General features: G+C 43.3%; 1 protein-coding gene across 7 annotated transcripts in view; it reads right to left on the bottom strand.

Moving 5' to 3' along the window:
- The window catches only part of macrod2 (mono-ADP ribosylhydrolase 2), a 407,625-nt gene that overhangs the window by 57,784 nt on the left and 325,069 nt on the right, over positions 1 to 24,772 (bottom strand). For all 7 annotated transcript variants that reach the window (XM_041947057.1, XM_041947058.1, XM_041947062.1 and 4 more), the window contains exon 8: positions 23,363 to 23,436. In XM_041947057.1, coding sequence (XP_041802991.1) covers positions 23,363 to 23,436 — 74 coding nt within the window. The remainder of the gene's footprint in view (positions 1 to 23,362; positions 23,437 to 24,772) is intronic.

Here is a 24,772-nt window from a genome sequence, read left to right as displayed (position 1 = left end):
GGTCAGTTCAGCATACCGTTAACCATGGCCATTATAGCCAGAAGAAGTAATGCACTGGGTTTGTCGAGGATGCACTCGAAGAAAAAGTAGTGTTCTTCTACAGTGCCATCAAGAACCAAAGTAGTTTAGTGGATGTTTTTGGCAGGTATGATTTCATGTATCTCGATGGAAAAGGGAAAAACATCTGTATCCTCTCAGCCGCAGCAGATGAGGTTCGTCTATATTGCGCTTTTTGTAGCCGTAAAGGGTGGCAGTGAAAGGTGTCGTCTGGCACTATCTGTGATATTGCCGTGATTAAGCAGTTCCTGTGTCTGTGATACAGTTATCAGCAGTAATGCTGGAAGCTGACTGAACAGACTCTCCAGCTCAGGGAGGACTGTACTGGCTGATGGAGTGGCTCAGCACCCAAGGCGGCTGAACTGACATTACATTAACTGTCTGTGCCACAGAGAGCGGCAGAGAGGAAACAGTGCAAAATGCATCGCTGTGGTCAAGTCACACCGAGCAAAAGGCAAACTTTGGGAATAAAATGACATTCACGGGAAAAAGCGTTTACGGTGATGAAAGCGGGAGATGATATTTTAAATCACATTTGTCACTCTTGACATTCAACTCAATGATTGCCTTTTATATGAATTCCATTTTCCCCAATTTGCCCGTTAAATGGAGTAAAGGTGGAATGAAGATCAGGCTGGCAGCTGTGCTAGGTGATGTCTGCAGGTATGTTCTGTTCATATTCAAAGAGAAGTGAATAATATCATGAACCCGTATACTAGAGATGCTAAATTGTAGCGCATGTTGTCTTGTAAACAGGATTTAACTCACCCTTGGTGGGGAAATACAGTATAAATTAAATTAGCTACCAACAGCGATGCTGCGCACTACAAAAACAAGAGCTGTCGCACATTTAAGAACTTCGGTGAGTATGAATCAAATCGTTTCTGCTACGGAAACTTATTTTCAAAAAATAAATGCTGCCAGCATTTGTCAGCTTCTGCTTTTATCTTTGTTGTGGACTCATTAAATTCTCTGACCTTGCATTTCAAGCAGTGAATCTAATTGATTTTGTTTCATTTCTCATTAAGGCTTATTCTGTAACTTTAGATGTAGACAAAGATTCAGAACAATCAAAGACAAATGTTTGTTTGTTTTTTTTGTTTTTTTTTTGGATACCAGGTCTATTTTCAAATCATTCATTATCCTTGAGTAGACTTTCTATGGCGTGCTAGTTCTTAATTTCCACAGTCAACACTGCGGTTGTGAGGCTGTTTTGGATGAAGCACCAAGGCTGAGATGAGGAGGATGCACACTGATTTGATGCAAGAAGAGGGGAAATCTTTTTACCAAACAGTTGGTTTGGTGAGAGTCCTTTATAGTCGGCATAGTTTCAGCTTGTTGTTCCAGGTGTGTTCTATGTACTGTGTAAACTAACAGCATTCAGGCAGCATCATTCTGTACTCTGGGCTGGAGACAGTATGAGTAACAGTAAAGGACAGGACAGGAGGAGGCCTGCAGGTCCTGCTGTCATGGCAGGCATCCTCTCTTTATCTCAGTCTCACCTGTGTCCTGGACAATTTAATCCATCCAGCTCCTTGTGGCTTTCCAGAGTGACATTCGATTAGTGGCCCAATTAGAAATAGCATTGCTTCAAGGCCTCTTTTTCCCACCTTGTGTCAGGCTGAGAGACCGAGCTGTAGTCTGAGAAAGTTAAAGGCTAGTGGAAAGGCAACAGGCAACCACGATGCCAAGGCCTGGCTGCTGAAGTTAATTAATTCTGCATATACATGCACACAAACATGCTTTGTCCTCTTAGAGACACGGGAACGACCTTGGTCAGCTCTTAATGTTCCATCTACATACACACCAAGAGCCATCACGGCATGTTTCACACCAAGCACTAGTTCAAAACAATCAGTAAATGAGTCATTAGCAGCTGTTGTTAAGTCCTTTGAGAGTCTATACACAGATGCTTTTGCTAAAACGCAGAGAGCAAAAAAAAAAGCTGATGCCACACGATTGATGAAAGACATGTTTGCCTTAACCTATTTCCTCTGATAGTTGTATAGATTTTCTTCAAAGAGGGGTTAATGCCTATGCTGACTGGATCCTTGCCTTTTAACAATGCAATTAGCGAGGCAAAGGTAGCAACAAATCACTTTCATTTGCGTTAATTGATTCCTAGTTGTTGTAATTATGACTATCAATTGTGAGTCACATCAAGGAAGGCGCTGTGCCCTGGCTTCAGTTTTAATTTAGTCACGCTAAGTGTGTAAGCGTCATGGTGGAAAAGGGACAAACCCAAGCTCCCGCTCACATATACACACACATACATAAATATATACACACAGACACACACACACACACACACACACACACACACACACACACGCCTCCTCCGTGGTTCAGTTTCTCACCAAATTTGCAAGGATGTGATTTGGCATATGTTCCTGCTATGGCCAGGCGTGTGAACAGGTGGAGCAGAGGATGGTGTGAATGACTAGATGCGCAGCAAAGCAGAGGAAGCACCTTCTGTCACAATCTTGGGACTAACTGAGGTCTGATCAGCCCGAGGGACACCGCTGACTTCTGGGTCTTATTGAAGAGAAGCTGGGATTGGCCGACTGCACGGGCTTTCCCTGGCAGCTTTCAGCAGCTCCACCGATGCTTTCTTCTGCTAAGCTTTGTCTTTGACGTGAAGAACAGCCGAGCACTGAGGGCTGTGAGTGTCATGCTAATGCAGCGATTCAATTGGGAAAGACAGACTGGTTGATGCCAACGCAGTGCCTTTCCCATGACTTTACTCTTTCGGAAGAATGATTTAATTGTGAAATGAAACAACTGCCCTCTGCAGTTAGCGTCACTTCCAATATTAAATAGACCCTAAATAAGCAGGCGGAAATCACTTTCCAAAATGAGGGAAAACAGAAATCAAAGCAGCGCTGAGGGGAGGATTCACCTGTGAGTATTCTCCTCCATCCAGCATTTCAGCGCCATGGCGAAGGACCTGCAAGAAGCCGGGGGAAGTGATCTTTTCCTTCCATGGGCAAGAGTACCCGTCTCTAATTGTCCACCGGAGCGGAGAGGGCCTTGGTGGAGACTCTGCACGGGGAGCCTCCTGTGCACTGTGGGAGAGCACCTTGGGCCCTCGTGGAGTGACAGGAGCTAACACACACTTATGCAGCACGCTCTGAATAATGCAAATCATGTCAGCCCTCACACAACTCCACCTAACAAGACTCTGGTGGTTTCACACACCATCATCTGTAACAGTGACAAATCCCAGCATGATGCAAATTAAAACAGTGTATGAGATTATTTTCACTATAGTGTATCGCCTCCACTGAATTATGAACTAATAAATTTAGCTCAACAGTAACGGCTTGGAGCTACTGTTCTCATAGATGCTCGGCGAGATGCCTGTTAATAGGATTGTTGGTCTAACAGAAAACATTACCACACCTTGTCTGGCACTCCATCACACATAAGTGACATCCTGATTTGAATTTACAAACACAGGCGCGCACTCACACACACGCGTTTCACACGTTTTCAGGCCGGTCCCACAATCCCAGCAGCAGGTCCAGAGCAACGTCTCTGGTCTTGGTCACTACTGAGGTCTGGGGCCCGCAGGCCTCATTCATCACAGCTGCTTCTGTCGGGAGCTCTGGATCACTGCAGGCCTTCTTTTCTGCAGACTCTGCATTTTAAGTTGCCCGTGGGGAGGGGGGGGGGGGGGGGGGGGGGGGGGGGGGGGGGGGGGGGCGATGATGGACGCACCAGTCAGGGCATCTGCGGCAAACACACTGCAAGCAATCCAGTCAGGGTTAGTCTCCCTGACAGCATCGCTCTGACACAGAAACTCTGACGAACACATAGTGCCCATCTGGCCGTAGTCAGCGGCACAGAGAGCAACGCCAGAGGGGCCGGTCACACTCCTATCCCAAGACTGATGTATGTGCACCACTGGTATTGTTCCTGCTCGAGAAAAGATTGGCTTGGCCGAAGTCTGTCAAATAAATATCGAGGTGTAATTCCGTCTCGTACAGCTACCTTTAAAAGAACTCCTTGCCATAAATTCTTTGCAGTGACAGATATGTCCGAGAAAATCCCATTATACTCCTGAATGTGAGGCTGGCTTGTCCCTAAACCGTACGCACTGGTTGTGGCTGATAGGTAAACATAACAAGATGATGTATTGTGTTGGACAGTAATTCTAGTTCCTCTCCATCTCCCCTGGGGCAAATGGGAAGTCTCAGCCTCACTGCTGTGACTCACCCGACACCTTGGCCTGATGAGACAAACCATGCATGATAATTACGTGTGACTCAACAAGCTGCAGGGGCACTGTTAAGTAAGAACGGCGCTTCTGCGTGCATGCTGGCGCATCTATGTTGATGCGTCTGTCATTACTCAATTCCCATTTAGCCAGCCGTTGACACTTTTGACCCCTGAAATAAGCATAGCAATGACAAACTGGATGGCATTGCTAGTAATAAAGTATGAAAAGGCAGCGTTTGAATCTAATTATTAGTCTAATGCATTGGATGTGATCACACATGCTCTTCAGTGATGAGGAAATCATCTCCCACAAGACTCCACACTGATAATTACAATAACATTAACCTTTGCCTTGTTAATTTAGGCCCTCATAGCAATTCATCTCAGGTCTGAGACCTCTGAGAACATTTCTTTACACTACTTTTGAAGGGTGGCGAATAAGCTGATGTGGTGTGGACAGAAATCAACCTGTAACAAGCACACACTGTTTCTTAAAAACGAATAAATGAATTTGCTGCCTGCTGGAGCATATTTTCTTGTTAGCCTGTCAACTGTGGATGAGTGCGTGCGCATGTGTCATAACCCGGGCCGCGGGCCATGTCAAAAAATGGGAAGCAGAAACGCAGATGCCGATGAAAAAAGTTATTTATTGTACAACTGTGGTGAAGAAAACAAAAATGTAACAGAAGCCCAGCCAAAGCAAAAGGGGACTGCAGGCGTTGGCAGGGAGGAGGGAGCGGCCCGGCTGGCCACCGCAATCCAGCCCCACTTGAATCTCAAAGAATCTCATTGGTAAATATAGTAATTGACGGCGCTCTCACAGATAAAAAGAGACCAGACAGGGGTTTGTGGGACAGGTTTTCAACCAACACCATCATCATAATACCGCAATGGCAAGAAAGTGACTCATTAGAGCATTCACGTCTCACACTGAACGTCTTTGCTGCGATCATGTTGTGCTGTTTGGATGCTGCTAATGATGTGTGTGTGTGTGTGTGTGTGTGTGTGTGTGTGTGTGTGTATGTGTGTTGTGCGCAGACAGAGCCTTCTCTCCTGCCACACACTCAATCTGAAATGAGCTTCAATAACATCTAGCAAAAATTAATATGGATACAGCAGACAGTAAACACTTGATAAGACAGGCAGACACGCAAATAAAAACAGAAAAGATACGCGCACACACACAGGAAGATACAGATCACACAATAAACTGTCTTGTTCAGGTGACACAGGGACTATATTTGACTGTGAACACTGGAGAGGTCTCAAAGGGTCCAGCTTTCTGTTCCCTTGACTGCATTATTAGACCAGGAGCAAGAAAATCAATTCTTTGTCTCTTCATTGCAAGATTAGATTTCACACAAAAATATGAAAGTATCAAATTAAAGGTTTAAAATATCATAAGTGGCCTCCTAATTTTTCTCTGATGCAGTGCTGCAGGTTTGTGTTGCTCAGCATTGCTGTCAGTGCCTTCCAATTCACAAGGTGTAACATAGCTGAACAGGCACGCGTTCTTATGTGAGAAAAATGCACTGAAACGGAGCTGGCATTTCAAAGCTGGAACATATACTGTGGTACACGCGTCTTATGATCCATTAGGCAGCCAGAAAATTCTCAGAGTGAAACAGCGGGAAAAAGATGCACTTGTCAAAACAATCACTCACGTTTTGGATTGACACAACTGCATGATTTAGCACAAGGGGTTATTACTTGCCAATCACACTTGGCTGCTTGGCGGGTTTTGTTCATTCTTCAGTGCGCTGCACCATCTTGAATGTCTGAAACAATGACGCGAGCTCTAGCTCCTGCCAGCGAGAATACATTCTGGGTCTTAAAAGAAATCAAGATCATCTTCATGTCTGTTCAGACAAACGCCTGCTGTATTGGAGCCACTTCATAGCTGTTTAAAAGTTGGCGAACGCTGATATTGCAGCTCCTTTTGAAAGTTATCCAATGACAGTCTGAAAGGTTTATGAGCATAGAGAAAATATGCAAACAAACATGGGACTTTGGAGCCACTTGTTATTGAATGTTGTATCAAGATTTTGCCAGTAGAGTTGAATTTCAGTTGAAAATAAAATCATACCAGGAGCCAGAGTGGGACAATAACATTGATAATATTTGCAATTACGAAGCTGTGGGTTGAGGAACAGGTAAATCCCTAGAAACCCCCAGAAAATTACTGGCAGACTGTTTAAATGAACACTACTTAACATGGAAATGGGAAAGAAAAATAGAACATTAGCATAAAAAAGTGATCATTAACATTTGCAATTTACATTAAGTCTTAATCAGCGCTATGATTGTCTGATCTCTTGACATATGTGTGTGTATGTGAGCGTGTGTATGTTTTATTACGTTGTGTTTGCAACAAAAAAAAACAAAACAAATGCATCCCTAGCTAGTAAAATATGCATATAGCACAATATACCCTCTGACTTTCCCTGATTTGCATCTAGATAGCTTTAATTATGACTAAAAGTCAAGTTGCCCGATTGGATGGGATAGTGGAGAATCGATTGGGAAGCGTGAATAATGACAAAAGGCACAGCCTCGCATCTTATCGCAGCTCGAAAACCATCTCAATATGTGACACAGCAGATAACCACTGCGTTGCCCCGCGTTCTGGAACACTGGATTATTTTTAAACATTTGCTGCAGTTTAACGGCCTTCGTCAAATGCGGATGATCAGAGATCATTTTCGGATCCACAAATAAATTCTCCAGTGTAATGTGGTCTCAAGTCATTTCACTCAAGAGGAAAGGAGGTGTTCAAGTGGAACAGTAAGTATGAGTTCACGAGAGAAATGAGAGGATAAAATCAAAGACCTACGTCCAGTCATTTCTGACTTGGAAGGTTTTTTAATGCATCGTCATATTTGCCAACAGCTCCTCAAAATTACTGCAGCCCTAGTTTGTCCATTTGGTAAAGAAATCTCAGCTTCTATCCTGTGTCCTTTAGCCCAGTGTCATATGCAAAGTGAAGAGACTTCGACACAGTTGACATGCCAGTGAAAATTAATTCTTTTGACGGCCTTGACCAGAGTGTCTTAATTAACAGCATTTTTTGTGATCCACTATTTATTATCTCATAATTTAAAACAAAACGGGACATGGGTCAGACTACTTCCTTTTGGTCTCGCACTCACAATTAAAGCCGTCTTCAGTAGAAGAGCGGTAATAAATTAATATGTTATAAGGGTTACATAGTGTGAGCGCATGCACGTACACACTCCGTTATTAAAATAGCAGCAGAACGTTCATGAGGTGAGAAGGCTCGCTTTGAGTCATCACACAGACTGCTTTATCTTTCCCTGTGTGACCTGAATAAAACACAGCCTTTATTTTCGTAAAACAGCTCCTTAATTATTGAGCCCTAAAACCAAAAAGGCAGCGGCTGCGCGTCCTAGCTCGTGCTGGCAAGACCGTGCGCATCATCTGAAGCCTTTTGAAGTTCGCCATACTTATCTATTGAAATCAGAGGAGGGAATCAAACGTGTTGAATGCACATCCAAACCACAACATGCAACAAAGAAAATTCACACGCAGGCTGTCTGCGGAGACACGAGCTGCATGAATAAATCAAAGAATGTATTTAGCTTGTTACTGCAGGCGGTGAGGCTGAAGTGTGCTGGCCCACACAGCAGCACAGAGCTGCAGATCTGAACAGGAGAGCAGACCGTGCACAGAGGTGGGGATGCAGAAAATGAACAGACAGGGGGAGGGGTCTTTGATGTCAACGGCAAACACATCCCTAAACTTCAACGCTTTGCAGCCACGTAAACAAATTGCTTACGTCATCAACGTTTACAGTACATGACTCATCTTTTCTGCTCGAGAAGTATTTTAAACACTTTCTCCTGACAATCAAATAGTAAGAGCTGCCACCTCCTTTCATCCATCAGCTCTTTTATTTACCTCTGTTCTGCTTGTATCCTTATGACACACTAAACTATTGTTCTACAGTTAGCGGTGGAGTTCCTTCATTCATACAGATGATTCACCAGTGCCTCTGTAGCTCTGAAAATCTTGCAGGAACAACATTGTAATGATGCAAACAGCTTGATGTAGATGACTCTGAGGCCGAGCCTCCTCTCGCAGGCGCAGAAGCTCTACAGTTTTTTTTATGTAGAGCATTTATTTTTCTGTCCTGGCTGCAGGCTTTCTGACCTCCCAAACGTTGGGCATTTTGTGAGCAATTCCTCTCCGTCTCTAACTGGGCTGTAGTATGATCACGAAGTGTGCTTTGATTGTTTCCAGCCCACTTCATGTGTATGGTGCGCCTGCCAGTCCTGGTGGACTGAATCAGGACATAATGGGTTCATTAAAAATCGCCAAGACTGCTGGCATTGGGAGGAATGATTAGTGAGATAAGCAGGGGATATGAGCTTAATGGAACAAGAGGTGGCTCACCAAGATTAAAAGCCTTTTCCACATCACTGCCATTTTCCCTCCAATTCAGCAAATCACTTAATTGAAATTCTTTTAATTTTCTTTTTAATTTTCTCCTGGAATTGCAACCCCAAGATGAATGGTAGACGGAGGTATGACTGTCAGACAAATTTTGTGACACCATTAGCAGTGGACTGAGCAGCAGTTATAGCAAATCCGCAGTTTTGTCTGAAATATTAGCGTTTGATATGAGGCAATACGCACTGCATGGACAAATATATAATCTTGGCGCTGTAAAATGTTATGACGTATCAAAAAAACTGCAATGCTGCTATAGGCTACAGGAAAATTTAACTAAAATTAAAATCAAATTAGACAGAAGCATCCCATGCATAGCACCATTACAAAATTTACAGGGCATTGACAGCAACATTAGTCTCCACTAGTTGCAGACTCATAATAAAGCATAAAATCCCAACATCAAACATGTCAGGAGCCTGCTAAGAGCCAGATTCCATGGTGGCAGAAACACGGAAATCGGAGGTTGGCTGCTGCCAGTCAAAAATGAGTGTGAGGGCTTTGTAGTGTGATACCCCGTCAAGAGCTGTGCAGTCTCTGTGGTTTGTAGCATGGGCCTTCAGAGAAGCTGCACCGAGGATGAGAGACATAAATAAGTCTGCTCTGTCAGAAGCAACCGCAAAGCTGTCAGATGACGGAGCCCTCTCAGGCCTACAACACAACACCCAGCATGCACCAAAAAAAGAAGCGATTATTCGTATGACTCGAGGTGACGCTACGCTAGCTTGAGCCAATTTAGAATTGACTCCGATTGCAAATGGAGATTAATAATTGCCATGTAATGTAATACAGCGGTATCCGGCTGCACCGTGCATATGCAAGCACGAGCACACAAACAGGCACATACACACACATACTACACATGCAGGCACAGGCCAGACTTCGACCTAACCTTGAAAGATGTCTTTGTTAGCTCCATTAAGAAATCATCTCCCCTGCTAAAGCCAGACCGCGAGCTGCCACTGAGCACTCTGTCAGCGGCATGTTTAGACAATAGCACGTCTGAAGCCTCAGTGATGATGTGACAGGCTGAGCTTGGTTATGGTCCAACCCCTGGCTGGCTGATGAAGGGAGAGGGGATGAATGGGGTCTTATCATGTCGTGTTGAGAGAACTCAAACGGCAAAAAAAAAAAGCTCAAAGCCTTCCAGAGATCCTCTCTCAATCTGTCTGTCAGATGAGGATGAAAAGTGCCTGTGCTGAAGCTACCCACGGCTCATGCTTTAATGCCATTCAGTTTGCATTGACAGCGGCAGACAAAAAGTGGGTAATTATTTAGCGTTGTAGGTTTTTTTTTTTAAACAAGGCTTGTGTAAATTGTTTCTCTGCAGTCTGGAGCCGGCGTTACATAAACAACGCGCTGTGAAAACATCTGAGGATACGAGACGCAAAGAGGATGTGTCAGAGACGGAGAGAAGAACTCTTCCAAACACGGCGTTCGGAGAGTGAAGCCGGCTCAAGTGTACTCTGTGTGCTCTGAAGGTCACGGCTCAGACAGTCTGCCTATCTTCATTAACATCCCGTCTTGCTTTATGATATACAGGACAACATTTCAGACCAAGAGCTTGGCTGTGAGCGTGAGAGCCGAGCTGACAGCATTTTTAATGATTGCTGGGCTTTGAACCACAGCACGGGCTGCATCCAGCCTCCCTGCCAGAAGCCAGACAAAGCTGAACCTCATGCAGTATTTCACAAGTTTGCACTAAGAAGCCATTAGACTGGGACGCTCACAAACAGCAGCACAGGTGTTGACATAGATCTTCGCTATACTGGGCATATGGCTGATTACACATCTCTACTCTGATATCAACCACATTGTAATGCAGCACTGATAACTGCTGGTATTATTGTATCAACATACCATCTTGACAATAGCTTTTTACCTGCTGACTAATGAAATAATAATTTCAATCTTCAGAATCAGTGTGATTACCAGTGTAGATAACTCATTATCCCATTTGGCTCAGAGGAGTCCACTTTTTTTCCTTCTTCGTCATGATGAACCTGCTTTATGTAAAGCTTGTTATTCTGTTCCCGCAGCGCAGCACAATCCCGTCTCCTCACAGTCCAACAGTTTATGGTACAACAATGATGACAGGATACGTGACTTTCTGCCTTACTCAAAAAGTGGTGAACAATCCTTCAGGTTTTTCAAAATGATCATAATTAAAAGTAAAATCACAATGCAGAATACATACAAAGTGTCTTCATGAATTCTGATGGGACGCATGTAAGTGAATACACATTCAAACCTCATTAAAAGCTTCCCAGATGCAATTACTAGAATATATTTTCTTCAAAGACTGCCATTTTCACAAAGCTTCTCATATTTAAAGGGCCTTTTTATTCTCTTTAACGCAGCTGAGGGAAATTAATCTCATTTACATTTTATTTTTTGTGACATTTCCAAAATTTATAAGACAGTTGGATAAAAATATGGCTAGGTGCCATCCTGCATTAATGGCCTCCGGCAATAAGGGGAAGGCATTCGACATTCAACTTAAAACATGAATTTTGTGGGTTTTACAAGTACGGACAAACTCTGCAAACTCTGGCATGAAAGTGCTAAAAACTCCCACAGCTAGACAGACATGTGAGATAATCAATAGTTCCCATTGGAGAATGAATGTCTGCAGTATAACCTCGTTCTTTGAGAAAATCCTGTCTGCTCAGCTTGAGGTTTGCCCTCTTCAGATGAGAAGGCAGAATTACTGTGCATCAAAGGCAGAAAATCAGACCAGATTTGCCAGAATACTTTGGCTCTGTATCCTTCAGATTAGATTTGATGTCCATCAAAGCTTTTATGAAAAACTCTATATGCGGTGTTCACATTACAGAGGGAGAGTGCTTTTTATCCCATAACTGTGAACAAATCTAATCCGATGACTTCATGATGGCGTACATTTTCATTTCAGCACTCAGGAGAGACTGTTAACAGTGATTAAAAAAGAGGCACAAATCGCATTGACTTGTTTCAGTTGAGGAAACAATCCGGCACCGGCCATCAGATTTAAATATTGTCTAAGCTCAGAAGAGGAACCGGGAGAAAGTTGAGGGTGTGTCAAAAATAGCTTCATTGTGCAGTTTCTGCAGCCAGCAGCCCCGCTCCGGTCCTCCTTTTGCAGTCACAAAAGCAGAAGACAAATACAACTTCATAGCAACACTGCTTTAGCTATGCTGGTTGAGCAGGGACAGACTCTGGTGTACTGTCAAAGTTCAGCACATAAATAGTAATTCAGTGCTCCGGGCGAGGAGAACACAGGAGCTTACTAGGGACCACTCTACAAGACGACAGGTTCTTAACAGCTTCCACTGAATAAAAAATAGGAAACACAGAGAATACAGAGTGATAGAAAAGGCTGGCGCGTCAGATGCTCTCTTTAATATGTCTGGGATAAAGAGGAAGAAACCTCTGTCAGCCTATTAAATGAGAAACAGGAATTTGGGCAGTTACAGACTGAAGAACCTTGAGCCCAGCTCTGCAGTGCGCCTGTAATGAGAAAGCAGGTGAGTACAGGATTTATGTTGACCTGTTTGTCGATTTAAAATCGAAATACAGTTTATTACCCCATTAAAATATTTCACACTGAAATATAGGCTTACAATAAATACATAGCACAGGTAGGGCTCTCAGTTATTTAGAAAAAGCCGGCGGAGCAGTTCCACAGTCCTCAATACGTTTCTGACATAGTAATGCCCAAATTCGGTTAGGTTCACACTGATTAAGGTCCAGAGAGGGAAACCCTGCAATATGGAACCCACCAGTGCAAACAACTGAAATAAACAGCATTACGGAGGAGCAGAGAGGCAATATCAGAGATTGCCCTGAGAGAGTGTAATGGAAAAGGACTTGTTCTGTCACAGCCTCTCATGGTGATAGAATGCCACATGCTCCCTTCTGACAGTGTGATATTGGCTTGGCATGAGCTTGATGAATGTATCAGCCATAAGTCAGACAAACCCCTGCCCTTCCTGGAACAGCACCCTCTAAGATGTTTATACCAGGGCATAGAGACAGACGTTGTGTAATAGGAATGGGACCATTGTCTGAAATAGGTTTATGGAAAGCAAGCTATTATTTCAAATAGAATGTTATCACTCTGTGAGGTTAGACGTATTGCTGCTTGCAAAATAAGACGGGCATTTGGCTGGGGTGACTTTGCAGCACCCCTTGAGAGAGTGGGCCGTAACTTCCTGGTGCTCGACTGTGGCAGGAGGTGAAGGGACAGAAAGGAGGGGAGGATGGACAATGAGAGGATGAGGGGTGACCTTTCCCCAGGTAGGTGATGACCCATCCCAGACCACCTGGCTTCCTGCCAGGGTCAAGCAATTAATGCTGCCCTCCTTTGATTACTTCAGACAGCCTGGGGATACAGCAGGCCGGCAGATAGTGTCCGGTCCGGGAACGCTGCACAAGGCAAAGAGGAGACAGCTCTGATGAAGGTTCAAGCTGGGGTCACGCTGTTAACACACACAGCCGTTATAAACAGCGGAAAAAGTAAGCCGCTTTGCTTAATTATTTTTGCATTTGCATAGCAAATGCGGCGTAAACACACTTGGTTGTCTCCAGGCCGTGTCACTCCTGCCTACAGCTTCAGCAACCTGAGCTCATCTGTACAATTCACTGAGATGAAAGGGTCTTAAAAACTTTCCATGCAGCGGGGCAGGCGCCGGGCTGGAAGAACGTAGTTCCTTTTTTTACTAAGCAAACCACAAGGTGAGAGTAGACGAGAGTGAGTGGAGGTGTTGTACACAAAAGCATCTGCTATCCAAATTCCAGCCCTACAGCCTACACACAGCGAGCGCCTCCAGTTCTGTCCATCACCCTCCCGTACCGTGCTGCTGACCTCAGTGCCCAGCCTTATCTCTGCAGCCCTGTTGCGTTACATCATGTCTCACTCCTACTGTACTAACCTTTCTGGCTGTGTACCCACAGAGACCTTGTCAATCAGCACTGTGCAGATCGTTTGTCAGTGAAGGTTAAGAGTCAAGCAATGACATCATTTAAAGGATTGCTACACACAGGGGTAGTAAGGCGAGGTATCCGGCCATAATCACACCTGGTAATGACGAACTCTGGCCCACAGCTTTAAACATCTCTCTTCCTGCGGCTCAATTCGAAAAGGCAAACTGCATGGGGGATTAGCTCCTCAGAACTCAGCGTGACTCGGACTGAACCACAGCTTCAACCTTTAACACAACTTTGAAGAGCATTTAAACCCTTTCATGGTTCACCGAGTCAATTGGGCACCGCTGGAGATATGAGCATCTTCATCTCATCCTGAATAGCTTTCAGTGTGCAGCTGGTTTGTACAAAAGATAGCGTATCATATGGTTTCATGTGGATATATGGATGGAATTTCTAGGGAAAGGCAGGCAAGTGAGTGAGAGCACAAGCAAAATGTTTGTGTCCATGATTCTGGCAAATTTTTTAGATTCACGCAGAAAGAAAAAAAAAATTGACTTGATCGGACATGTGTGACCTGACACACCAGAGCCTCTCTCACCCTTTTTACTGTGGCAACCCTTATTTCTAAATGCAACCTTGGGCAAAAAAAAGAAAAAAAAAAGCCCTGATCAAGTAATTTATGCTTAGAAATAAAACATTGACTTTCAAATGCGCCACCGCCTGAAGCCAGGCTTTGAGGCTGATTTGATCCCCCTTTGAGATGGTGAGAGATACGGCCCATTCCCCCTAATCACATGCCAGAGACCGTGCAATCACACAGCAACAGCTAAAGTAATCACTGCGGTGGTCTCCACCCCTCCTCCCTGAACTGAGCCTCAACCCTTCAGCATCCGTAGCACCGGGAAGTCCTGCATATGTGCTCCTCATACAGAAACAGACACACTGTAGCCCAATATTCACAAGGTAAGCAAGTTTGTTGATGGGGTGGCTGATAATGGCCAAACTGTGGATGACAGTAGGGGCTTCGGCGGTGTGAGCAGTGGTCTCATGCAGCTATATTTGAACAGGAAGGTAAAGTATTTTGTTGCTGCTTAGGTACTGCTTTTTCATTATGTTACATTGTCCCATACAGTATGTTGCCCAAATGGTGGATGCAACAAATCATCAGCTTTATTTTTGAGCTATTTCTTCCTGTGAGTTTTTAAAAAAAATACTGTTGGGAACTAGAGTGCTGGAATGTGTTCAGCCTCTCATTCATCGTGCAGGTGTCAGGGAGAGCTTTTGTTTGTGGAAAATAAAACGCTGGCAGGAAACCAGAAAGCATGGGACTCTGATGACTGTGAGAAGTTAAGCTGCAGCAAACTGTTTGACTAACAAACTTGTTGACCATGTTTTTCTGGAAACTCAGCTGAACATTAAATGGACTTCTGGTGATTTGGTGTTCAGGTGGCTGACTGTGTGAATGTAAGGTGGCATAATTTCTAAGACACAGGTATGAATAATTTATACCTTTTGCTTAAAATGGCAAAAAACAAAACTTACATGTATTTCAATAATTCATAAAGCATTTAGGTGATTCAGACTTGTTGCTGGCTTCAGATGTGACTAAAAAGAAAGCCAACTTTATATTCTTGTATAAGAGATAAACCTAGCTGTACATATTGGCTTCACAAACAACTGTAAATGTTTTCCTTTCGCTGTACCCGTCAATAAGCACTTCATCACGCTGGCGATGCTAACCAAGGTTATTTGCAGGTCCCAGACTTTATGGCTTGATATCACCACAAGTGATTGAGAGGAGAGTGGAGTGGTCATAATGTTTTTCATCCACTGTGTGTTTCTGCAGGCCACAGATAGACTACGTGGTTAATGGCTTTGATGAGCGTTCTCATGACAACACGGCAGAGAGGGTTTTTTTTCAGTTGTGTTGACAGAACTTGCGGCAGCGTTCAAATTAGCTTACTGGGTCATGTACCGTGCTTACAAGAGCATTCGCTAAACAGTCTGAACACACACACACACTCACACGCGTGACACCTCCGCAGTAAAGGTCTCCATGCTCCAGCGTGGCGTACTGCAGTGTAAAATTGTGTTCAAATAGAGTGAATGAGCTAGTTGGAGTTTGATGAGTCTCCTGTCCTCTTCTGAACCAATAGCTCGACCCACTCTTGCTTTATCTCGGTGTGCCAGCCAACCGCTATCTGTGCTACACTAAATCAATTAGCATGTCATTAAGATAGCTTGTTCCAGCACAGTAAGCATGGAGGTGGGACTACAGTATCTGCACCAACGGGGTGAGCTGAACTCCGAGGGCATCATATCTCAGTGTTCATGTGTTGGAGTGAAGTGGGCTGTATTTACTGGCGGGCTCAGTACATGTATACAAGATATATCAGTCCCTAACAACTAAACATCACCACATAGACAGCATTTTTACTTTCCCAATTAAGTACCAGTACCAAAAATATGCATAGCTGGTTCCTTTAGGGTGTTGCTTACCTGTTATTTGGCTCTGTAAGCTTTAATAACAGCCATAGTGATTGCATTCAAAGCCGCATGTTTGCACTCTACCTTGTTATCACATACAGCTTTTCAATTACTTACTTATATCTGAGGGAGACATGTAATCAGTCCTGTGAGTAGAGTTTTATTTATCTCTTTATTAATTCTTGTCAGTCTAAGTAGGGACAGCGCATTACCTGAATATTCAATTCAGACTCAAAGTCACCTTACATCAGAGAATAAGGTGATCATTCTGCAAATTACCACGCGTAAAGCAACACCTCGGTCTTTGGACACGATAGAGAGATGATAGGCTTAATCCCCATTCGAGCGGAGAGGATTTCTCTCTGACGGCGAGAGCTCAATCAAACCGTTCAGATAAACACTGGAAATACTGTAGCATTTGCTGCTCATGATAAACTTTTCTTTATCTTTGACAGCACGAGCGCTCAATCAAAACCGCCTTACCCTCCGCAGATAACATAAAGTGCGGAAAGTGAAACATTTAAGAAATAACTTTCACTAGTGTCAATTCAGAAATTGGATCCGTATCATCTTAAATCTATTTAAATACTGAAACTAGTAGTATTTAATGACACCAACCTGAGGTCAGGGGAATCAAAGAGCACACATCATATTATCCAGAGTGGGCCAGATAATAAAATCCTCAGATCATAAAAGCCATAAAATCCCCATTCTACTGCCTTGGGCCAAATGGCTGCCACTAATGTATTAGACTACATGGCATGCATTAACACTGGTGCCAGGAAAGTAATTCTCTGACAGGGAAAACTAATAAGGCATTCACACACTATTTCTGTGGCTAAATCCGCAGGTGTTTGACAGCGAGGCTGAAGAGAGAATACAGTTCTCTCAGGTCAAGCTGTGCGTCTCCATCCACACAAGACAGTGTGGAGGCAGAGTGGAGTGTTTAGTCATGCTCTCAGCTCCTGATCAGGCCACATCTCCCTGATGCTCTCAGTCACAGCAAACGATTCAAAGGGGCTAGACACTGACTTCAAAAGCCCTGCGCTGGCTTTGAACACCATGCCAGTTGCACAAACCATCGGCGGCACATCAGCATCCTTGAGGCGCGCATGGAGCAAATTCGTGCCTCCCTCGGTTACAGATGCAACATTTGGCAAAGTCTTTTCACTGGATACTAGACAATAAAAACACCATGAAGGGGTAATGCAGCAACACAGAGCCCCACTTAGTGTTAGCTTCTGTTCCAGTGGCTTTCAGGTGTCGGGGTGTTTTCCGAGAGGGCTGCTTTCATCATTCTAAACTTAAACTTACTGAGCTTTTCAGTCCATACTTTAACCTAAATGGGTATCTACAACTGTGCTGGACAGTAACATTTACGCACATTGTCATTTTCATCACTATTTTTACTCAACTTTTTTGACACAGCAGTGGAAGGGAAGAGGAAATACATAAATATATAAATGCTGTGTATATCTAAACATATACACAGTATTTACTCTCCATAGAAGTGAAACAACTAGTTCATTAATCAACAACAAAAATAAGCACAAAGGCTATAAAAATCACACTTTCCTGCATCTCAAATGTGAATATTTGCTGTTTTGTTCACAAATTAAACATCTTTGGGTTTTGCAGGCTGTTAGCAGGCCTTATCCCTCAGCATGAACATCTGTCTTAGTAGTAGTTCAAACACTGACCCCAGACTTTGTTTAAAGACAGAAGAAAGAAAGGGTTGTCCTTCAGAGGTAAAGTTTCAGTAGTAACTGGTTATAGTTTGCAGCCATTAATTCAAGGAAGGTATCTGTTGCAGTGCAATAGAGCGTGCAGTAAATCTGTGGTATCTCATCATTAATGTGCAGCACATGTCTTAGCCCCCAGCTGACAGGACATGCTGAAACAGGAGAGGGCTGTTCACATACATCTTTCCAGTCTGCTATACTGTAGTGCCCAACTTCCATGTTGCTATCACAACCTCAAGAGAGACGTTGTTGAATACTAACAAAACAGTCACTTTTATTTCTAACATGCATTATCATGTTTTAGCCTTTTAGAGAGACTGGTCACTGGTTTCTCTATTGAAAACACACTGTCTGGACGACGCTAATGGAACAGAGGCTAGCTGGAGAAATGGGATGCAGCTTTCACTCTGTGATCTCTTTGTGCTCTCCGAGGCAATTCATCATCATTTTAACCACCATGTATAGCAGGTGATAAACAAGCACAGGTAGCACATACATATGTGGTTTTCTGTCGGCTTATCATGCCTGGTCACAATACTCAAATATGTAATTTAGATTTTCTAAAGGTGAACCTGCACAATATAGCCATGATAACAGCGGCCATCCATCTTATACAGCTGAATGACAATGAATGCCTCAATATTGTCAAGCTCTAGCCCCATCTGCCAAATTCCAGACAGCCTCGCATTCACACAGAAAAACACAATCACACAAAGCATACACCATACCGTATTTATTCCTAATAGCCACTTGACATTTGTCACAAGTCACTGTTCAGTCTCCAGCCCTGCCTTGAAATGGAATTTATTATCAGGTGTCTAAAATGACAAATGCTGCTAAGGTAAACAGATCATTCACAGAAAAGGAAAAAGAGAGACGTAAACACCTGTTCTGGGAGCGTCGTCGGCACACTGCAGTGCTTAATACTAGCGCCCAAAGCGGACTGATGTCGGAAGGTGAAATCTCTACACATCAGTTTTGTCCTGAGCGGCACAGCGCAGCAGAGCTTATTACAGACTACCAATCTGTCTCAAGTGTTCAGACTGTGTCAGTAATGCTGGACTGCTGGGTCCTTGAAAAGCTTCATTAAAAAGCTTGGCCATCCGGAGCACATCCGTGGCAGCCAAATAAAGTGTCAGACTGCATTTTTCATCTGCAGATTAAACCTATGTAAGCCTGAATTAAACCAAATTAGATCTGAAAATGAGAAATAAACTGAAGCCAGATGAGTGGAGGGGCGTGTGTGCTGTCAGCAGGAGGAAGCTGCTCTGGTACCATATGGAGGACTGTTGTGTGTTGGGTCGCCACTGCATCCCCTTTATGCATTTTTGGAGAGATTAGAGGCTTCTGGTCTGTTTTCTACACATACCCACATATTCTGTTTCATTTATTGGTGTGGATACAGGCAAGTAGAGGCTGACCTCCCTTATTCTTTCATCTATTGTGATCTGAAGGATCATTCCTGCACTCAAGTCTCTCTAGATTAAAGGATGTGCTCTCCCTGACCATGGCGAGGCTGTTTATTCTACCACAATGGAAGTCTAGGTGCTTTTAAGAGTGAATTTCACACTGGCATTGGGGCTCTTTGTGCGCTGGTGAGTGCATCAGGGCTACAGTGTGCTGGCGTGGGAGATAAACTCACTGCTAATCAATCACGCAGTGTCCTTTTTTTTTTTATTATTATGTCCTCAGACCTCAGACCCTCTTGTGCCAACATTTCAATCAGCGGCGAATTACAGTCCACTTGCTGTGTGTGTGCTACAGCTTGGCAGAATCACATGCATCTCAACTGGAAACCCATTGGTGGAAGGAGTACTCAGATCTTGGACTTAAGTAAAAGTAACAGTATCACAGTGTAGCAATCCTCTGTTACAGGTGAAAGTCCTGCATTCAAATTGTTACCTGAATAAAAGTACAAAAGCCTTAGCATCAAAACACACCTTAAGTACAGACAGTAAAAGTACTCATTATGCGGAATGGCCCATTGCAGAATAATGGATATGAGCCTAGTGGCTAGCACCAAGCAGCTGACTTAGAACTGGTGTGGGCCAGGGGAATCCAACTGTTTAATTAAAGCAAAGCCCATATAATTATTGGAGCGTTATTGTATACATCACTTTAATGTTGCAGCTGGCAAAGGTGTGGCTAATGTGAGCTACCTTATAGTATGTACTGATGAGTAGCTCCTGAATTTTGCCATGGGGATTAATAAAGTCTTAGCTTAACCTATGATAATACATTGTATTTAGTCGTTGATTGTAATGTGCATTATTAATCTAAATCTGTAAAGTAACCAGTTAGTTATAAAAAAACATGTAGTGGAGTAAAAAGCCTCCATCTGCCTCTGAAATGCTGTGGGGTTGAAGAAGAAAGTAGCAGAAAGTGGAGTACCTCAAACCTGTACTGAAGTGCAGTACTTGAATAAATATACTGTGTTAATTTCCACCACTGTGGGTAACACATGTGTACACACACATAAACAGCTGGACAAACACAGACAATGCTATGAAGTCAGAGTGTGTGTGTCCGTGGAGGGGGTGGGGGCGGGGTGAGGTCTGTGGCCTGTTCTCTGTCACCCCAGTGTGTTAGATCCTCAGCCAGCCCATTGTGCTGAATTCAGCCACAATAGCGCCGTATCTTCCCCAAAGCAGAGCCCTTATCATGGCCCTGAAATGACTCGTCTCTGCGGATGCCACAACACGGGCTCCATGGCGCTGAGCGCGCAGAGCTGGAGGTGAGCGAGCGGAGCGATCTAGTCCTATTGTTCCATGCATGATAAACTGGGATTCAAACCTTTCATGGTCACTCTATCTCTGGAAAGCTGTGTGCAATCTGTGATACGAGCTACTGTAACTTCTGCAAGCCTTTTGACAGTATAGCACGCAACTTCTCATTACTTGGAGACAGTGTTTGAGGAGATATTGAGAAAACAGATAAAACAACAATGTTTACAACACCCTGCACCATACTGTACAGGACATTCAAGGCTGTTATTCCCAATGTCTTTACTGACTGCTAAGCTCTACAAAAGACATGCAGCAAACAACAGTCAGCGCATAATTCTCTTATGCGTTGACTCAAAGCCTGAAACAGAATCACGCCAGTTATCAATCAGGTTGATCCTTTTTTAAATCTGTTCTGGGATGCACCAATAGGAACTAAGCACCAAGCAATGGTGACTGAATTGAAACTGGAGGGAAGACCTCCTGCTTCTGTGCATGTTGCTCTGTGGATTCATTGGAAGACTTTCCAATGTAAGGGAAATACTGCTGTGCTTCTGGGTAAAATGCATCACTTTATTCTCTCTGATCTCGTTAAAAGCTTACTCACTCTTGGTCTAGTTAGAGTTGAAGATCCACGGCTTGTGCTCGTGGAGCTTTGCCAAACAGTGTTCAGGGAGGCCTCTGTAGACATCTACCCCTCTCTCCATGAATTGTAATATTTTCCACTTGATCTGCCCACACCAGAGATAGCTATCAGTCAATGCATCACAAAATTGCCTCTTATGTACAACAGTGCAGCCTCCATATGGCAGGTAGCAATCCTGGATGTGCAACAACACAACCACAAAAGTCAGCTTTTGCACATTAGCTTGTTATTTACAGTCAGCAATAAGCTATATAAAACCGTCTTTACGCCAGAGTGTTGACAGATTCCCCAAGTGCATGTTACAGCAATCATCAGGCAGATGATTGCTGTAACATGCAATGTGAAAACATAGCACATGAACTGCAAAGTAATCCGGCGGCTCGGAATCATTTGACTGCCTGTTCACAACATCCATAACACCATCTGAGGGATGTTGTAGCACATCAAGCTGCGAGCTTTATAAAACACCTCAATCCACAGTGACAGATACACACATTGTCGCAGTAAACAAAGATGACCCACTCACTGACTCACAAACTGATAAATGCTCTGTACAGCCTTAAACAGCCTCCTGACAACTCAACACAATTCTATCATCATGAACTTTTAATGAAAATACATCAAGGTGAGAAATACCCCACTGAATGTGTGTCACATACAAAAATGCTGTTGTAAAAGCTTTGTGCAACAATCTCATAACAGCTTGTACAACCCTGATTCCAAAAAGTTGGGATGTTGCGTACAGAATGCATCATCACGGTTTTCCTATTCCCGAGCCGGTGTAGTAATGACCTTTATCCAATCATGTGTTCACAAAGTGGTGAACCTCACTCCATCCCTGCTTGTGAACGACCGATCCTTTCCAGGATGCTCCTTTCATACCCAATCATGATACTATCACCTGTTACCAATCAACCTGTTTACCTGTGGAATGTTCCAAACAGGTGTTTTTGGAGCGTTCCACAACTTTCCAAGTCTTTTGTTGCTCCTGTCCCAACTCGTTTGAAACATGTTGCTGCATCAAATTAAGAATAAGCAGATATTTGCAAAAATCAATGAAGCTGATAAGGTGAAACATTACATGTCTTGTCTGTTGTACTGTTTTCAGTTGAATATATGTCAAAAAAAGGGATGGGCAAATTATCACATTCTGTTTTATTTATGTTTAACACACTCATTTTGGAATCAGGGTTGTATTAAATTAGCTTTCACTTTGTAATTAGTTTGTGTTGACCTGGTTAATATGGCTGACACATTCCAAGTCACATATAAAGGTAGTAACACTGGGTGAAGCACAAACAAGGCCATGTAGAAATCAAAAGTAGCTTTGTAAACTAGCAAGCTAGCACACCAGTATTTGTTTTCCTCACTGTGTTGACTTCTCTGTGGTAATCCTGACAGATCCTTATAGCACCATGCAGCTCAATCTTCAGCTAAAGTGGCTTTGAAATTGAAATGTCCACATCCATTTCAGTTTCCCACTGGGAAGATGGATATATTATGTCTCTTTGTGGTGGTCATTTCAAATGATGACTATTTTGCTTCTCACCTAATAACTAAAATTGAAGATGATCATCTGTTTGTCAGATTATATCATTCCTTGTGCTTTCAAATTGACTGCGTCTATGTGTTTTCTGCCAGCTACATTGTGGCTATCATGAAGAATCAGATCATGAATGATATTTCCAGACTATTTGAGCCTTCAGTCCTTGGAAGGCATAATTATAATATATCTAATACAAAAACCAATTTCAGATTATTTCATTTGATGTGTTTATGTTCTTCTGGGTTTAATAGCTCTCCCTAGCATAGACCAATTAAACAGTCAACAGACCATTTAAGGCCTGATTAGTCTCAGACTGGCTTTTAATTTGATATGCACGCAGACCACAAACTAAATGGTTGATCAAGCGAGGAAGGTGGATAAGATGTCTGTCTGATACAGAGAGGCATGAGAATTAGTGTTCTGTGTTTCTGCGGTGGACCAATCATCTCCGCTCACAGCAAATCAACAAAAGCATGAAATAGACAGCGCCTGCACAAATGGGTATTTGGCTTGAGATTGACAGTTATTTGTTTTGGATATGCATTACCATGGCATGTCCTACCTTATCAGGATTCTCTTCGATCCAGCTCTTTACCGTGTTCAGAGCAATGTCAGCTGCAGGCTCGTTGGGAAAGCCTAGGAGAGAAAAAACACCAGCAGTGTCAATACCAGTTGTATTCAACATGCAGATGCAAGAGGGATACAAAAACAGACAGGCGAACAGACAGACAAACCGGTATCTCCATGGGTAACAGCATTTCTTCTAAATCAATGGAAAGCAGCACAAGCAGCTCGTCTCTGGTAGATGAGGCCAGCTGTCTGATAAACTGCTGTAGACGTGAGCTACCAGATGCACAGTGTCGGAAAAACACACAAACATACAGACATATTTCGTGCAAAGTGTATATACACGCATCTGTAACTACACTCTCACTCATTGCCACCTCTAGTAGAATTGATTAATGTTTTGTCTTTATGTGGAAAATTACACCTCGATATGCGATCATTAACACCACCCTATTTTATCAGTTTGCAAGAATAACCAGGTAGCAAAGCTAGTGTGGCTAAGAGGCAATGCGGCTAACTACCATATTAATCACAACAGATGTGCCTGCTCAGGAAGCCTCGCACTGTGTTAACACAACATATCAATCACAAACACACAGATTGCAATTTGATTGATTTTTAATAAGGCCAGCAAGGGGAAGTCTCTGCTGGATGCTGATCTCAAGATCATTTGCTGTCATTGTAAAGAACTTCACAAGACCCAACACTGAGAGTGAGCTATTGACTATAAAAGCCCTTGGGCCAGCCTTGCTCGAACTGAAGAGTTAAAATGCCATTACTAAAAGCACGGACAATCTGCTACTCTGTCACAGAGTGGTGTTTCAGTTGTCTTCATTTCAAAGTAATTAGATTTGAGTTTGGTCTCCTGGGCTTTCCACAAAACTTGACTAAAGTACTTTCCTCTAAAGCCTCTGTACAAATCCTTGAGCTTGTCTGATGTTACCTTCCAAACACAACCTTAACACTGCATGCCTACACAACGTTAAGACCAGAAGCCAGCAAACAAACATGGCCCTTTTTTTTAAGTCCTGGGTGATGCGGCTCAGGATTTAAAACTAGACGCTCTTCCATATTATAACCTCTCACCTCCACAAGGGACCACAGGTTGCAGCAGGCACTGTCTTTCTCTAACGACAGAGGTCAAGACCTCAATTTCAACCCACATCACCTGATACAGTTGTAACCTGTTGGGTATTGCATGGGTCGCATTCTCAAATATTTTTCTTTTCCTGGGTCATTGCCGTGACTATAACATCCTATGACCTATGAAACAGGCTTACAAGTACTGCAGCCACCTCTACCCTTTAAGGCGAATGTAAAGGAAAATGAAAAGCCAGAAAGATCCAGCCTCAGATTTCTTGAATTCTCTCATCTCCCGCTCAGCCTGCCTACTGTCAAAGCCTCT

This window comes from Chelmon rostratus, chromosome 11 (assembly GCF_017976325.1).
Source record: "Chelmon rostratus isolate fCheRos1 chromosome 11, fCheRos1.pri, whole genome shotgun sequence".
NCBI lineage: Eukaryota > Metazoa > Chordata > Actinopteri > Chaetodontiformes > Chaetodontidae > Chelmon > Chelmon rostratus.
This window is presented reverse-complemented; position numbering and strand designations above follow the sequence as displayed.